This window comes from Arvicanthis niloticus, chromosome 7, assembly GCF_011762505.2.
Source record: "Arvicanthis niloticus isolate mArvNil1 chromosome 7, mArvNil1.pat.X, whole genome shotgun sequence".
In the NCBI taxonomy this organism is placed as follows: domain Eukaryota; kingdom Metazoa; phylum Chordata; class Mammalia; order Rodentia; family Muridae; genus Arvicanthis; species Arvicanthis niloticus.
Window position 1 is genome coordinate 54397633 of NC_047664.1, and position 18896 is coordinate 54416528.

General features: G+C 40.7%; 1 protein-coding gene across 4 annotated transcripts in view; it reads right to left on the bottom strand.

Annotated features, from left to right (window-relative positions):
- The window catches only part of Ppargc1a (PPARG coactivator 1 alpha), a 630627-nt gene that overhangs the window by 69863 nt on the left and 541868 nt on the right, over positions 1-18896 (bottom strand). For all 4 annotated transcript variants that reach the window (XM_034508742.2, XM_034508741.2, XM_076938493.1 and 1 more), the window contains one exon: positions 15999-16178. In XM_034508742.2, coding sequence (XP_034364633.1) covers positions 15999-16178 — 180 coding nt within the window. The remainder of the gene's footprint in view (positions 1-15998; positions 16179-18896) is intronic.

Consider the following 18896-nt stretch of genomic DNA (forward strand, 5'->3'; position numbering starts at 1 on the left):
TTACAGTACTGTTTATGGATCCTGTCTCCCTAAGACTTACTTCCAGTGGCCCTTGGCGAAGGGCTGATTTGATCTCTGGCAGCCTGCAACCATGCACCTTCGTTCAGCCCTGCTTCTGCACTTGATTTGCATTGACGCTGCTGCCCTTGCCACCGAGCAGATCCATGGAGAGCACAGGACAGCAGGGCAGCCTGACTCACACACAGCCTGGAATCAGCTTTTACGCCTTAGACAAAAAGGTCAGGTGGAAAGGGCTAGCACTGGCACAATTAATCTGACCACTCAGGGACCATCTACTAGCTTAGGAATAGCTTGCAGGTGAGTGATAGACAGGGTCATGGCTGCCTGATGGCATTAGGCGCCATTATGACAGCCATAAAGAGAAAGGGAAAAATTGGACAAGGAAAAGAATTGCTCCTAAAAGGGACATGAAGAAAGACACAAATGCCTCTCGACCAAGAATAAGTTCAAGACGGGGCCAAGGGGGGCAGTGGTGGCTAAGACAGCACTCTTTGATATTGTCAAAGTTTGAATATTAATGAGGGGTCATGGCCTAACAAAGGCTGAGGGTCCACACTGGGGAAATTCAGGCTGTTCACTTTTAGGTACAAGGTATGAGAACTAATCAGAAAAATCTAGAGGAAGATGCAGCTGAAGGAGTCCCTGGGTTTCTAAGGGAAGATTAGACTTAAGGAACTTTGTCTTATACATTAACTAAAATCCTCTGTCCAAAGGCGAGTAGTGAATTTTAATAATTGCTTTGCAGGCCATACGTCTAGTGATTCACTTATAAGTCTCCAAGCAAAGTAGGGGGAATGAAAAAGGGAGGAGTTGTTGGCGGTGCCGATGTTCTAACATGCTCTAGATAGGATGTGGGGCGGCTGTGGGTTATTGGGGTCTCCATAAAGAAGGAAATAATGAAAGGGAGACATAGATAATGTCATTCTAGTGTGAAGAATGACAGAGCAGTGAGCAGGCTGAGTTGTATTTGAATTCCACAAAGATAAGCTTCTCTGTATCCAAAGAGTTTTATGACCAAGAAATAAAATAACCAGAGGTGTCATTATTGTTGAACATATAAATAGAGGTGTTTGTTAAGTGAAGACCTATTGCAAGAGATTATTACTACTACTAAGTCTCTATTACTACTATTACTACTACGACCACTACCACCACTACTAATAATAATAATACTAATAATAGATATTAAAATATTCAAAGAACATTCTCTCATTTACCATGGAAAAGAATGGTCCAGAATTAACCCAGTTGGCCCTGTGTGATGAATCAAAGAACTTGATGTATGTAAACAGCAAACTTTTTTTTTACACTAATTTACTTACTTGAGTGTGGACATACATGTGCACAGAGACGGGGGTTTGAAGTATTTTAGCCATGCCAAAGATGAGAATTGATTTCTGTGGCACCATTTGCTCTTTTAAAAATAATAAGGCACACAGATCTTGGCTGCCCTCATAATAACCCAGATAATTTGGTTCTGGGTGTTGAATTTTGTAATTTTTAGTCTCCTCTTTTGGTCAGCCTGAAAATCTCCCCCATAATATCCCTGTCTCTGCCATCTTCTGAGTTTTTATAATCATTGCTACCCCATGTCTTATGTGTTCAGAACAACAAGTAACTAAGACTCATCTAGGCTGCACATTCAACAGAAGTGTGAAGAGAGGACCAGAGAAGCTTATCTGGGAGTAAAATGTGTTAAATATGAGAGAATCTATCTGAATCTATTCCGGCTTCTCTAAGACAACTTTACAAGATGGTGTGTTTCTCAGTTCTGTTTCAGACAATTAATCACGTTAATAATGGCCAGCGAATGAGGTCTTCTAGCGCAAGTTATAAAAATAGCCCCTGTGATTGAGTTAGACATGCATCTTCTACATGAAAGACAACCTTGCTTTCTGCCATAGACTATGTAGTCAGGAATCACAATGATCCAGACACTGAAGGTAAAACGTATGATTCATATTTTGTTCTTCTGCATCCTAAAGCAGCAGGCAGGTCACACAGAATGGCAGAGGCGATCATGTCTGCTGACTCAGAGAAGAAACACATTTGCCATGCAAAGTCAAATTAAACAGGGTAGGGCTTGAGCTAGGCGGAGTCACAGGCTCAGTTATCTGCTAAGACCAGGCATTATCTAGTTACCTCCAAATATGTCTAAACACGGAAAATTCTTTAGCTCAGTGTGGACAGAATGTCTTTGTCAAAATTGTCAGTTTGAACAAATATTGCAAAGCAGCCCAGGCTAGATCTATCCCAGGAGAAATTGACACAAATTCCTCTACGATGGCAGCCACACAGCTAGGATTGAGGATTAAAGGATCTGGACAGTAGCACTGTGACCTAATGTAACTCTCCAATCTGTGGCATGCAGAGCCCTGGAATTGGGAACCAGCAGGAGAAAAGAAGCCACTTATCTTGTGGAGAATCACTGTGCTCCAATTCCCAGGCATTTGCTAGGCTCTCCTCCAATATGAATAAAAAGTGAGCCTACCCACTAGACTGCACTACCAAAAAAAAGCCAGGTGGAGACATGCAGCTCAGAGGAGAGCAGGATGTCCCTGCGAAGAATTGGCTGGCAAGACACAAGAGGATCCTGACATGAGAACCTTTCTGGACAGAATCTGAGCTGGCTAGGTTCCTTGGACACTCAAGAGAACTATGTCTGGAATACAGGGGCTCCAAGTTCACATCTGAGCAGATGAGATGACACCCAGGGAAGCTAATATCCTTAGGCAGAGAGTCCATGGAAAAATCAAGGGCATTCCTTTAATAGAGGTTTTCTTTGTTTGTTTGTTTGTTTGTTTTTTCATCTAGAAAACAAGCTGTTCAACCGGAGAAATAGACTTCTCAAAGGGGACCAGGGAGGCAAGACTTAAGATAGAGCATTATAGAAATCTGAATGGGATGTACTCATTTTAAAAAAAAATGATTTTTGGTTTTTCCAGAGAGGAGAGTGGAGGGATACCGGACATTCCTCCTGTGGTGCCTCGCCAAAGGGGACAGGACAGTCCATCAGTTGCTCTTCCAAAGGAGGTAATGTGATGGCAGTTAGACATGGGGGTTAGAGACAGTTTGCTCAGAGAGAGCAATGTCACCCATACAGGGTGCTTCTTACCAGCCAAAAGCATGCTGGCCTTTCCAATTGGACTGAAATATCATTCTCAGAGAGAAAGGTCACCAAGCCTAAAATGGTACAAAATGGTTTTGGTCCATGGTAACCCCAACCCACATTGCCAGAGGCAGTTTGTAAGAGCTCCTTGCTGACAGAGGGGCTGTCTTCTTGTCGATTGGCTTCCTCTTGATTTCCCTCAGCAATTCCAATGGTAAACTCTTAGTTTACCCAATGAGCTTCCTGATTTGCCCATCTCAAGGCTCCGAATTTCAAAATTCTGAGCCTCTGACTTAGAGGTTTTAGATCCTATACCCTCAGCTCCTAGTTAGAAAGAGAAAGGTCCTGTAGCTGAGGGAAGTTGGCTCCAGAAAAGACTTCACTTCAAGACAAACACTTCAAGTTTTTTTGAAATATATTTCAAGTATTTTTGAAAGAGACAGAAGAGCAGAATTTATCATTTTGATGAACAATATACTAAGGTGAAATAAGCCCTGCTATGCTCCCTTTAGCAGATTTCTGTGCTCCCTTCAGCAGATTTCTGTGCTCCTTTTCCTATGATGTTTAGCCCTCCCCCTCAGTATTAGAAGCCTATTCTGGTCACTCACCATGAGCTTCCTGGAGTCAGGGGACATGTCTGCTCAAAGCCACTGTCTCCCTAGCAATCGACAAGTAGCTGAACATGCTAAGGTATGATAATAATTATTTTCTGGTGAATGGACACATAAATCAAGGAAGGAGTGGGTGAACTTCCTAACCTAAAAGCACAAAGAAATGCAAAAATGAGACCAAGAGCTTTGGCCAGCAAATCGTTTCTCCCACAAGAAGACATGACCATCTATCTCGCCGACGACCCACGATGAAGAGAGCAGAGTTAGCCATAAGCCTCAGTAATATCTGCATAGTGTTTGATTTAAGACAAGACAGTGTCCCGAGGTCTTAAAGTTAGCAACTTAACTGGCTAAGTCAAAATGATTGCAGATACAGGCTGAAGCGCTTTCTTGTCTCCGGGCCATTTGAAGAAAGATGAGGAGAGTTGAACACATCTAAGAATTTCTCAAAAGCAGAAAAAGACTTGCACTGGTTTCTCCTTGTGCCTCTGGTGCAGAAATTTCAACCACTGTGAAAACCAGCCTCTGAGTTACCCCCTAGCTGCCGGCGAGCGTAGTTCATTCCTTTTTTTCCTTACAGCAAGTTGCAAATTTGGTACAATCATTTCTTTGCTGCCTCTCTCTCTCTCCATTTTCTGACTCGGAAAAGTTTGAAGCAAGTGTTTTCCTGTTACTTCTTCCTATTGCTCTGAGAGTGAATTAAGAGTCAACTGGGGTGCAAAGGCAAGCAGAAAGCTTGACAGAGTACAGAGTTAGAGGGTCTTGTAACAATTAGCACCGATTTTCATAACAAGAATAGAATTTATTATTTTTTTTTTAAAAAATTCTTTAAAAGAAATAAAAATGCTCACAAATGCACAACTCAGCAGAACCTGCACAATGCACCAACCCTGCAAGATCTGGGTAGAAATGGCATCCCTGGACAACAGATAAAACAAGTCCAATTAACCAGTTAGTCTTCATTTAAGAAAAGATGAGAGAGAGAGAGAGAGAGAGAGAGAGAGAGAGAGAGAGAGAGAGAGAGAGAGAGAGAGGAACAAGGAAGGTAGCAACAGAAAACTCAGTTTTATAAGGAGCTACCTAAAGCAATCACCGCCTCCTTTGCTTTCTCTTGCTTGCTTTTTCTTCTTCTTCTTTTCTTAATCTTAACTTTAATTTTTTGTGACCCTCTTGACAATTCTGGGGGAAAAAATGTTAGTTTGACATTATCACGAGCCAGAAGATGACTCTATTTATGAGACAAGTTGACAACATACAATTTCATGCTTGTTGAACTGATGGGTGTTATATATTCACTGCGACTATTATGAAGCCTCACCATTATAAATATGAAACAGTATACACTTATTCAAAATAACTCCAGCAGTGGCAATTTATAGCTCGGTTGTTTGTGCTCTTACAAAGTCCAAATGCCACCTTAAGAAGCTGTAGCTCGCAGAAACAGATGTGCAGTGTGACTGTGACCAAAGTGGATTGACGATGACCTATGTGGAAGCAGGCTGTTACGCTTTGGTCTGTATAACAGCTGACACCCGTTTGTATTTAGATATGTGAGTGTTGGGAACACTGTGTCCTTAAAGCTCTGTTTAAACATGGTCCAAGACATTTGTCTCCTGGACTAATTATTTTACCGCCCTTTTGTGGCAAGGATCCCAGATCACAACCCCCACCCCGTCCCCACCTCATCTTTATAAAATAAGATAATCTGAGTATATAGTCACCCATATCCAGAAGCAGAGAGCATTCTATCCTGTTTCATAAAGTTACCTCAAGGACTTTAAACCCTGGTCATGTCAGGTGAATGTTGGCAAGATTTCCGGAATGCCTGCATAACAGGATTGTACTACTTTCTTGATCAGGTGCCTGGGAACAGGACAAGGCCACACACCATCAAATCATAAGCTGTCACAGAAACTGTTTTTGGTCAGGATTTTTCCCCCTCCCTCCCTTCCTTTTTTTTTTTTTTTTTTTTTTTTTTTTTTTTTTTTTTTTTTTTTTTTTCTGCCTTTCTCTTCGGAAGCTTCAAACGATTTGCAAGTGTTCACTTCCACAAGGACAAATTTGGAAGAGTGAGGAACAACACAATTTATCCAAATGTGGAAGGAAATGAAGGAACCAGGCACCTTGCTAAAGCTAGATATCAAAAATTTGCATAAGCAGTTTCCCAACAACAACAGAGGTGCTATTTGGAACAAAATAAATTACACAAACCTTGGCCAACTTTGTGATGGCTTCCCTGCCTGTACATTCCCTAAGTACATTCAGCTCTTCCATTTCGGAAGGTCAGGTTACTAATCTCAGCAGTTAGACCTAAACAGGTAACTGTTTGCAGACTCTAAAGTTATCTTCATCTTTGATGAGTGAGGAAATAAATTCAAAATATTGGAAATGTAAATTGAGATTTCTGACACATTCTTGACTAATTCCTGTATCTCTTGTCTGTTAGCTTGCTTAATAGGGGTAATAACTCCTATCTCTTATCATGAGACCTATTGGGGGATTCCAATACTAGAATCCTAGGTCCCTCTTGAGTCTAGTTTCTTCAAAACAAGATATTTTAGAATCATCTTTAATATAATTTTTCATTACTTGTAATCCATTGCATTTGGTGTTGAGTTATAGAAGGACATTTTCATACAAAAAAAAATACTTGATATGGTTTTAGTATTTAAACCCATCCCACCAAAGTTTACTATCCAAAATCTGTACCTCTCCCTACTGTTCCTGTGGGGCTAAAGGGAAGGCGCTGTCGGTCCATCTAGTAAATCCAAAGTGAGAGATAACATAATCACACACATTCATTTCTCAGGAACCTTGGCGGCTCTTATCTGCTGGCTTTTATGATCTCTCATGAACAGCCAGGAATAGCAATTTGCAGCCTGTTTGTAAAGCCATCTTAGTCTGAAGCTAGCCTTTCCCTCTTTTATCACACGGTGATACTAGGCAGCTAAGTCCCAGTCGCCACAGCAAAATGTGCTCTGAGCTCCATTTTAGAATAATGTAAGTATTCTCTAGGAGTGTGGAACATATCAGACATGGAACAGAGGGCAATTATCATTTCAATGAGATACTTTTTAATAGAAGATGTTTTGTGTGTGCTGCTTAGATGTATTGATATACTACCCACTGTATATTGGAGCCTGAAGCTATTCTGTTCTTCCTCATCAGCATCTCAAGCAAACATTTCCACCATTCACACAATGGTGGTTTTTCTAAAGCTTTTGCTCAACTTGATTTTACTATTATATCACCTAGAACATTAAGCACCAGACTCTAGTTATGTGTGTTAAATCATACTTGTTTCTTATTAAGTGTTCCAAGTTACCCATTTTTATTAACAGTTACTTTATTAAATCCTTAATAACACAGATAGAATAGTTAGTTAATTTGTGTGTTGAGCCATGGATGTTAATTTGTAAACATAATAACATACTGCAATCATTTGCATAATAGCATTTTAATCTTTTTAGTAAAAGCTGTAATTCCCTACAAAGTACACTGCAGTAGAAACTAAGCAAGTATTGGTAATAATACAAAAGGCCTTAAAATTCTGATCCTATTATGGTGTTGGAACAAACCCAAAACGCTTGCATAATCTCTGAAATGTTACTGTTCTCTGATTTAGGTGTCTGTGTCAAGAATAAAAATGAAGTGTAACTAGTACTGTAGACTATTTCCTACATGTAATTTAGTATTCACCAAGCTCCAGCACTTTTCAAATAGCTCTAAGGCTTTGCTGCAAAGTTCAGAGCGCCAGCTATACACATTGAGCAAGGAACCCTATGCAGCACATTCTTCTTGAGGCTGAGCAGAGAGGAAATCATGCACATTTGGCATCAGGAAGGTCACTGGGTACCAAAGATTTGGCTACTGAGCCTTTCCTCCCATCGCTGCCTGACCAACCTGGCCGTACTGTGCCTCTTTAAATAACTGCCTGTGAACATAAATTGAGAAGGAATAGGGAAGTGGAGAGGATGCTTAAACAAGTTATTTCAGGGCGGCGGCGGGGGTGGGGGGTGATTTTAACAGAGGCACAAGTTGTAGAAGCGATAACACCAATCACAAGACTAAAGGGACAGGGAAAGAGAAAGTTGCATTTAAAAGTCAGGTGAAGATATTTTCCCCAAGATCTGGTAATTCATTAATCCATCTGGCTGTGAACCTTGAATGGAGAATTTGCAGCAGGAATAGCTAGAGAATACCAGGTGTGCCCAGTATTAGTTGATGGACCCAAAATTGTGATTCTAGAAATTTTGGAAAGAATAGGTACACAAGCATCATCTAACGTCATTTCAGAATGTGTGGTTTCATGAATAAGAAGTTACTTTTGCTTTGAAAAGTTGTATCCTTAAGAAGAGTAATCCCTGGACACCTCACCGTATCTTTCTCTCCAATTTCCCTTTGTGTTCATCCTGGCTACTTATAAGTCAGCCTCTTTGATAGCAAAATAAGGTCTTCTGATTTGCCATCCATCTGAACTGTATAGTGTACAATCTTAAAAGGAGGCTTGAGAGGTTAAGGAAAAAAGATAGAACTAAGCCTTCCAGAATCTTTTCATATCACAGGCAATTCATTTTATTAAACCCACAATAAAAGTTTTCACTTCTAGAAGAATAGGCACATAATTATAGGGACAAATTAACCTTGTATTTAAAAAAATGTGAAGTCTGGGACAAGAGACTGTGCAAGAACAATTTGGCTCTTGGTTTAACAACATTCGTCTTTGTATCAGCTTTGTGGGTTCTTCTCGTTCCTAGGTGAGCCATCTGCTGGGCTGTGCATCTATGACAACACACATAGCTAGATGTCCATGGACAAATAAAAACAGCATACGTAAGAGGTAACCACACAGCACCCAGGTGCTGTGCACAGGGACTGTTTGCCCAATGCAGAACCCAGAATACTGTTTGCTTTAACCTAGATGGACAGCTTTGAAGTAACCAAAGGAGTCAGTCATTCTTTTCCAGATTCAACTTCAGAATTCTAGTCCTGTGAATTCGAGTCTTCTCTCTCTCTCTCTCTCTCTCTCTCTCTCTCTCTCTCTGTCTCTCTCTCTCTTTCTCTCTCTCTCTCTCCCTTCTCTCTCTCTTCTCTCTCTCCTCTCTCTCCTCTTTCTGTCTCTCGTTCTCTTTTCTCTTCTCTCTCTCTCTGTCTCTCTCTCTCTGTCTCTCTCTCTCTCTCTCTCTCTCTCTCTCTCTCTCTCTCTCACTCTCTCTTTCTCCCTAAACATATCCAAACAAAGGAATGTTTGTTTATAAATAACTCACTTGAGATTCTGGGAAACCAAAAAGCATTAAGACAAACAAATATCTCGCCCACTTCTAAAAGCACAAAGAGTATCTGACATGAAATGTCTTCTAATGCCCCTCACCAAATCACAAGATAATCACTACTATATAAAGTTAAGGCTGGAGATGAAGCTCAGCAGGTAGATTGCATGCCTTGTATTCAGAAAACCCTGCGTTCAATCTCAGCACTGCCAAAGACAATGAGTGAAAAGTAAAAAATAATCAGTGTGTCTAATTACACACATAGATTCTTGCTTTCTAGATTACAAAGGCTAGTAATTGGATCAGCTTCCATGATGGAGAGTAGCCAGCCTCGTCCCTTGTCCTTTCCTTAACAAGACCTACAACTGCAGAAGTATGTATTAGTGACCCATGGCTATGCAACCTGCATCCTGTGACTTGCTATTTATTAGCAAGAGTGGATGCCAAAAGACACAGCCCTGTGGGGCAGAACTCCTAAGCCATATTTTTCCAGTGGTCAGCATAATGGCAGGGAGAAAATCGGGTGATAAACCAGATGTTCCCAAGATAAGCCAGATGTTATCAAGCCAAGAAGTCTAAAATAGTGTTTACCTAAGGGGCATAAATGAACACACATACACACACACACACTGAGAGAGAGAGAGAGAGAGAGAGAGAGAGAGAGAGAGAGAGAGAGAGAGAGAGAGAGAGAGAGAAGAGAGAGAAGCTTGTACACACAGGCCAAGCCCCAGTTGGTCTCTCTGTATGCTAAGCTGATGTTAGCAGTAGCAAGTGCAACAGCAACAGCACACAGACTGGATCAGATTGTTGGTTTCTGATTTGTGAGTCTCCAAGATGAACATCTAACTGATTTATGCTCAGAATTTGGAATTTTGTGGTAGACTACAAATGTGAAGATAAGTACAACATAAATTTTTAAAATACTCCATAAGTCTCTGTGAGCTTCAACATTCTTCAATGTTCTTATGTTACAACCAATTATCTCCCCATTTAAATGGCTATTATTTTCTTACTTGAAGTCTATGCTCTTGGAAAGTGTCATTACCAAGTGTGGCAAAAAAAAAAAAAAAAAATCTAGTTGTGGGCTGTAAATTTAATTTAAATGGCAAGCATTTATTGATTGCAAATTGGGAATCCTAGAAATCTTTACAAAGTGATTATTGTAAATGAATTCACTCTCTGCACAACAAAGGGAAATTTACTCTTTTTATGATTACATGAATGTAAGTCTGTTTGTTTGTTTTTACATACTTTGTTTTCTTGCCTGTTTTGTTAAATAGAATAGTCTTCCTGGACTCTGGCACAATCAGAGGCAGGAACTCATTACCATAGAAGGCTGTAAAATGTCCTCCAAGAAAACAAGAGAGGAAAAAGAGACATCATGTACATTTGTGGATTAGGGTTCATATGGTCTACTTGAAGCCATAGGGAAATGAAGCACTGTTTATAAAACAATTTACAAGTTGAAGGAAGTACTTCAGTTTGAAACACTGAGTAGTCATGTGACCAGGAGAGTTATCCATGAAGACCTGATTCCTTTGGAATGTGTTCAAGTCAACATTACTTGTCACCTCCCTCTATATATAACTCATATTATCAGGACTGATGGAATTTTCCTTCAAGGTTCTTTGAATCTTTCCCAGATCCCTCTCACTCCTCTCTTGCCTGCCCTGGTGTTGCATGCATACTGTCTGGCTTCCCCCGTTTCCTACTTGCCTCTACCTTTTAGATCTCCCAGTATGATCTCTCTTTGGTATCACCTCCTGGTGATATTGGCCTCCTGTGGGGCACTAATTTCTATCATACAAACTCGTGAATACTTCCCAATATGGCCTGCCATAGCAACACAACTATATTAAATTAAACTCACACCACATCTTCCCGAGGGTCCATATTTGCTTTTGAGTGAAACAAATTCTTCACCTCCAGCCCCATTCTCTGAAAAACCTTTCTTTCACTCTCTCACCAGCCTTGGTGAGTCTACCCTACTGTTTCCTACCTTAGCTAGAAACACATACATGCGTGTATACTTATAAACATGATCAAGCAATATTTGCTGGCTGCCAATATAAATATATGTATGTCTGTATGTGCTAGGCAATCCTATTATGCACATATATGCATGTATATGGCTGTACAGTTCTACATTATTTTCCATTTGTTAACATACAAAAGCACGCACACACTTGTGCACATACATGCACATTATAGACTTCCATTTTTGGCTAGTTGTTTTACATTTCTGCATTTGGCCTCCCAAATTGAACTTAAATTTCCTTAGAAAATGAAGACAGCCCTCCTTTTGAGATGTACAGGTAACTGACTTTTTATTTATCACTTTTTACCTGGGAAATCTTCAGTGACAACAATCAGCCAATCCTTTTGAATCAGAAATAAAGGTCTGGGGAATTTGCCAAGATTGGTTATTTGAACTTTTTAAAACTGTACATACTATATCCCCATGATTGAAAATGTTAGAATATAATAGAAAACCACATATAGAATATATTAGAATATAATAGAAAAAAATAATGAAGCCACCTGTACTCCTACCAAGATACTCAAGTGATTTGAGAGATTCCATCACCTGCTTCCTATACAGTGCACAGGAGAACACCTTCCACACAGACAACAAGGAGTTGACACTCATCCTTGCCTACACAAGTTCAGAACCTCAAACCTTACTGCAAGTTGCAGTCATTACTAAAGCTGAGTGCTGGCTAAAACTGTTGAGTCCTCTTCCATAGGCTCCCCTCTATGTCCATTGTAGGAAATGACCTCCGGACAATTGCATTCCCACATGCCAGTGTTCTAAGGAATCCTAAGCAGCTGCATTCAGAAGGATCAGACAAATGAATGAAAGACGTCCATTCACTCATATCATGAAGGCATTAAAGCAGGTGTTAAAATGAAACACAGACAAGGTGGCTTACAGTGACCCAGAAAGGCCTGGGTGCTATTTAATTGAACTCCGTAGCACTCGTCTTTACACAGCCCTGTGCCCTGAAAGCATTCCTTTATTCTCCACCAAACAATGCACAAAGGCAACTGGGGAAGGAAGTAATGTTGCAATATTCTAAAACATAAATCTTGCTACCAGTTTGTTCACAAACAGCATCCTGTTTTCTTTACACATGGATCAAGCACTGGAGGTTGTCCTTATGGGCTCTCTGCCCTGTTCTCCAAAGTGGCTTCTGGGTGATACGTAGTAGTCACCTTCACTTACACATCCAGGTATGAGTTTTGCAAGCACAGGTAAATTTGTGTCCAGTGAATGACCTAGCCAACTATATGTTAGCACTGCTTTTGCCACAGTTAGAGTTTATTCTTTCATAAATTGTGAGATTGAATTGCCTTATTTTGTGTGTATAAATAATGTATGTTTGTATAGGGTGTATGTGTAGTCTCTCTCTCTGTGTGTGTGTGTGTGTGTGTGTGCGCGCGCACACACTCGTGACACATGCATGCACACACAAGTGCTCAAGCATGCTAATATGGAGGCTAGAAGTTGACATCAGGTGTTGTCTTTAATCAATTTCAGTCTTAATTTTGGCAAAAGATCTCTCACCAAATCTGGAGCTGACCAGTTAAATAGACTGACTGGCCAGGAGGCCCCTGGGAACCTCTGCCTACCAAGCAGTGTTTCAGGCATGGACTACCATGCTTGTCTTCTGACAGGGGTGCTTAGGATCCAAATTTAGGTTCCCATGCTTGTGCAGGAAGTGCTTTATCCATCGAGCCATCTTCCTAGCCTTTCGATTCCATTCTTCCGTTATTGTTCCTTATTCTATGTTCTTAATGTTGAGTAAAAACTAAACTTGAGATCTGCACATATGCTAGAGGCTGAAGGAAGTGAATACTCCACACTCCGGACACTCAACAAACATCACATGATGGTTCAGCTGTACCATCATACCAGCCTAAACCTCCCTCGCTGTTCTGATTATGATTCAGAACCCTATGGCCAGATTCCAGCAATGTCATCAATGTGCAACTTGAGTCAGGGAAAAATGTTTAACTCCTCAATAGCTTATTTTATCCTGGGAGGCAGAGGTACATAATAATGCTTATAACTGACAGATCAGCACAGGCAAAGCTGGGACTGTTTGGCTTGCTCAAGGCTACGGCCTTCTTAAATGTGATGAGGCAGGACTTTGAGGATCAGGAGAAGGGGAAGGAACACAGGAGGAAAGTCCATGGGAGTGGACGGCCCTGGGAAGCAGCTCTTGTGAGAAGCTACTTTGGCAGAGGGTACACAAGGCTATGGCCAGGCAAAGAAGACTCTGTCCCTAAATATGGAAATACTCAACTTTAGAATTTACCTGCTGCTCACTTTTGTTTTCCATCATGGGAGAGACGTGTGTGAGTTTAACACTAGAGGGCAAAGATTGAGGGAGTCAGCACTCTCTGCAAGGGCTCATGACGCTGCTGCTGTCACTGGTGACAGTGTTGCCACATATGACCTTACCCTTTGCCTGGACAAAGAAGAAGGGATCCTGTGACATCAGAGAGGACTGCTATGAGCCTCTGTCAAAATAGTCACTCTAGTCCTCTGTTGTTGAGAATAGCTGACATGTAAGTTCTCAGGCTCAGGCATCTCTACAATTTTATAAGGAACCTCACTCTTCACTGCATTATAATAATAACCACCAACAACCAGGGCTTCTCAAGCTCAGCACCAGTCATTTGTAATCAACAGTTCTTTTCTGCAATGGGCTGCTCTGTACGTTGTAAGGTACGTCGTGTCATTCCTTCGCTCTACCTACAAAGTACCAGTGCTATCACCTTGTAACCTACTCTTAGCAATCAAACATACCTCCAGACACTGTCAAATGTCCCCTGGGAGTGCAAAATTGCCTTGGGTTGAGAATCATTGGTTTAAAATGACCTAATGAGAGATTAAATTAAATGAACCATGCGCTTTAGAGCGTTGCAAACAATTCTATCAGTGTGGGAAGTTATATAGGGAAACAAAAAGAGTGGCATAGCATAGATTAAGCATCTATATATAGATAACTGACTGGCTGCCGAGCCAATGCTCCTGAAGCTACAAATGAGAAGTACTCTATGCAGATTCCACAACGTGAAATATGGGGACTTAAGGTCATGGGGAAAGTTCTGAAACCAGCCTCCCTGGGAGGTAATGATTACCACATAACCTCCCCCTAATTTCCAGTTATCCCAACACCAACACCGTCATCTGTAAAATGTGTGGCATTCACCCAATATGGAGTAGCCATACCTGATCATTAGATAGGAGGTCTATAGAGACGGACATGTTCTGAAAGAACTGTTTATTTAATACTGCATGACTTAGAATGGGCCTGTAACCTGACAAGTGTACTGGGTGAGGAATGTCCAATTTACCAGTTCTAACCAGTCAAGTCCTCACATGAACTTTCTAAAGCCCAGCAGAGAAGCCTGGGAAAGTATAACCAACCACAAACCTTTGTTTGTTGTTCACTCCTCATCCCTAACTCACCCCCCCCCCCAACCTGGAGCATGCTCTTAAGACCCATATAATGCCCCAGGCATGTTACTGAATCTTACCTATCCATAGAACTGACGGCATGTCAGCTCACCAACTACCCAGGGCCTCCATACAGGCCAACACAAAGAGGAGACATTCCATTCTATTTTTAAATATATCGAGCAAAGAAGCAGCTTGATGCATCTTTGTAAAGGATGGCTGTCACCCAAGAAGTACCGTCTCCCTATTTTTATCAATGATATAGACATTGAAGTCAGATAAATTTAGAAATTCAATGTTAGATCTTTATTTGTCAACTGTGTGGTTTTGGTGAAATCATTTAACTTTCTTTAAAACTCGGAGTCTGCATGTATAAAGTGAATATATATATATATATATATATATATATATATATATATATATATATATATATATATATGGAATAATACATGAAAATAAAGGGATGTGTGTAACAATATACAGAAAGCAGAAGTGTTCCATAATAATTGACCTCATTGCTACTAATTATTTCTCTTCAATGTTGCCACTTTTATTATGCACTCATTAAACAATCATTTATTTATTCAGTATCACCTATGAACCCAGTGATAGAAAAATTTGAATTCTTATAAAACTTGGCTCTCTTGAAGGATGGAAATTATAATAAAGTAAGTGGGAAGATAGTAATGTGCCGACTGGTGGCTAACAGAAGTTTTATTTTGTGCAGCCTGGCACAGAGGGGCTTAGAAACCCTCAGATGATGGTGCTACTAATGCTGATTTTGATGCCGAAAATTAGCTGATTTGGCAATTTGCACCCAATTCATTTGTCACAGTGCTCTATGAATGCTCATCACTATAAGAAATGATTTATTTTCAAGTAAATGACTCCCGATCTTGTGAGAGTGAACCTCGTTTCTCTGAGTAACACTTTAATAGGAGTAGATTAACATTCTTTATTATAGGGTAGACTCATAATAGGCGTCTAGAGTCTGGGAGGTAATTCTCACTACTGAAAGGAAAATGAATTTTGACTAATTTATAAGTACATACTAGATTTTTTTGAGTTTAGAAATTTTCCATCATGCGAGAAAATTAGGGGTCTGAAACAATAATATAATGGCAATAATCAAAACCGTTCACTGACAAGGTAAAACAAATGGCGACAGACATTAACCTCTTAGTGACCAGAAATGCCTTCTTCTGTATCAATTCATATCAGGAACCATTTGCTCCTCTGTCCCTTTCTGTGGGAACTGAGGAGTAAGCAGCTTTACACATTTTTCTTCCTTGTCCCCAAAGCTTGTACAACCCCTTGCCTTTCAACACAGTTTAACACACTTAGTGCTTTAATTCTAAAAAGCACCGGTTTCCAAATATCATTTTTTCCATAACAGAAACCCTCTAACTGTGATGACACATTTCCATTGGCAACAATGGAAGAGCCCCTAGATGCTGACGCCCAGCACCACAAGCCATAGTCAGAAAGATGTCCATTTCTCCGGAGGAGATGCTTACCTCAAATATATTTGCAGGCTCATTGTTGTACTGGTTGGATATGATTTCTGATTGGTCACTACACCACTTCAATCCACCCAGAAAGCTGTCTGTGTCCAAGTCATTCACATCAAGTTCAGAAAGGTCAAGTTCAGGAAGATCTGGGCAAAGAGGCTGGTCCTCACCAACCAGAGCAGCACACTGCAAAGAAGACACAGCAGTTATTAATGGCAGGAATTCACTAAAGGGCACTGGCATGTGATGGGAATTAAGTCTGGTTAATTCAATGACAGCACCAAAGCTGGCATCCAGGGCTTTAATCACCAGGGGAAACTCCTTCCATTCTTTTTGCCTCTTGGCTCCCAAGGGGGTATTTTGTTTAATTTCTTCCATCCAAATTCTGAGCCCAGATCCAAGCTAAGTACCATGTTTCCATGAGGGCCTCCTTGATTCTTCCAGGTAGAAACTAACAGGAATTTTTCCTACCTCCAGGATGGTTACACTTGATGGGTTTTAACCCTCTTATAGTTAACTATGCACATGATTTTATTCTGTCCTTACTGCAGGACCTGTTTGAGAGAAGTTTGCAAGTGGATTTATGCCTTGGAATTGCCATCAAATATAATAGATACCCGTATGAACAACTGCTCACTGAGATAACAGAACCCAAGGATTAGACTAGGAAAACTTCCTCCATGCCCACTCCCTTTAAGTATTATAATCTGCATCATTCATTTAGCAACTAATGATGCAAGTCCTCTAGCTCATCTCCAGCTCTCTTGAATTGTTATTTAAATCATTTACTTTCACTTGACTTTTTATGAGTTCCCTGACTTCATCCTTAACAGGTCAAATGCAAGTTCTTTGAGTTAAAGAACAAAATTCCTATTCTTTTTCTATGTGACCCTTATAGCTTTCACTAGAAATATTTTTGCAAGGTGTGTGTGTGTTTGTGTGTGTGTGTGTGTGTGTGTGTGCGCGTGCATGCATGTGTGTTGGGTTGGAGGGTAACCTGTCACCTAAAAAGAAAGAAAAAAAACAGAAGTTTTGTACCATAATTTTATTTTGTATTTTATTGTATGTCAAAACTACAGTTATGGTGAATTTAAAAGTGGTATTTGTATAATGATACAAAATGGTTTCAATATATTAAAAGGTTTAAATATTTCATAGAAAAACTATTTTAGGTCATTTATATATGTGTGTATATGTGTGTATGCATATGTATACATACATACATACATACATACATACATACATACATATACATGCCTCCTTCTAGCATTTAGATAGTCTTTCCAACCTCCTGACCTGTTGCCTTCTGAGGCTATCAGAACCAACCCCTTAGCAATGAGATTGTCTCCTATTTAACTAGATACTTAGCTGTTGAGCCAAGTCCCTGTGCTCTAAAGAACCCTACAGAAACTCCTACTATGGGGGTGTGATGATAGTAGAATCACCAGGACTTTATCTTCTCAGCAGCCAGCTGCCTGAATCAAGGCACTCCACATAGAGAGAAACAAGGCCCTTCTGCCTCTGCTTCCCAAGGTCTGCAGAGAAGGGATGTAGTGGTTCCTGTGCAGGCCGCAGTGAGACAAGAAGCTGATAAAGCTCCTTGACATTTAGATTTTGAATAAAATAAGTTTTATGCAGATTTTAATTCTGGGGCACCCCTGTCATCCCTGGCAGCCTGTATTACACAGGTCACATGCAGCAGTGTGATCTGAAGCCACGCACTGAGGAGTAGGCACAGGTTAAGGAGAGGGGAAACAGAGTCTGCATATCATTGCACTTTGTCTGGAAGACCACCAGGCCCCAGAGGATCCCCAAAGGCAGGTACGTGGCCATGCCAAGAAAGAGCTGCCTTCTTTCTCATCCTGTTGGGCTTTTCTTTGTAACATCTGAGTCAGCCCAAAATTACAGATCAGAAAACCTGGCTACGTTTGTAAGTGGGAGGCTGGCTAAAAAAGAGTAGATCTTGTCCGGATACAGTTAGTGTTTTGTTATGGGTGTAACAATTCCAAGGCTCCCGTCTTATCCATACTGCACATCCTCAGAGCACAACCCCTTTCTATTAACTCTTCCCCAACACTGTCAGCGCAGAGATGAGGGGAGAACTTTGTCAACAGTGTCCAATAACACCCAGGATGTCATGGGTGGAGGATTTCTTTAAAACAAACAAACAAACAAAAACATGAAGGACCACAACCAAAACAAACATCCAAAGGAAAACTAAAGCAGAGAACAAGCCCAGCATATGTTCTGGTGCTACTTTGTTCTAGAGCTCAGAAGTCATTGTTGGGAATGGGGAATTGTCACACCGAATTCCTGGAAGACAGTTTTTTGCCATCTCTCTTTAGCCACTCCCTCTAAGGGAGACTAGTTTAAAGACCCTTTAACCTTTAGGAAAAAAATGTATTTGAATATAACTTCTGACAACTATTGAGCACCTAAGATTAATTTTAGTATTCTCTATTTTGCTTTCCCTCAGTCCCCTACCTATTGCCCCCCACCTCGCGGTCTCTGTCTCTCGCTCTCTCTGGCTGTCTCTCTCGCTCTCGCTCTCTCTCGGTGTGTGTGTGTATGTGTGTGTATGTGTGTTCATGCTTACTCTTACACTATTGGCTTAAAATAGTGTGTGCTTCCCAATGTTGACATCCTGAGCAAACCAATGCTTCTGAATATGGCATGACCCTACTTATCTAAAACACATTCATAGAAGCAATTCCTCCTGTTATTGATCCATATTTGGACTTGGACAATGCCAGACTTAGCATGCTGAGGCTAGTAACTGTTCCTTGTCTGACATGCTGATATTGATGGCTCCCCTATACGTCTGTAACAGGTGTGTCTTTTACACACACAGTATCTCAATCGCACAGATACTCTACAGCCACTTTGCAACCGTGAAAGCAATTT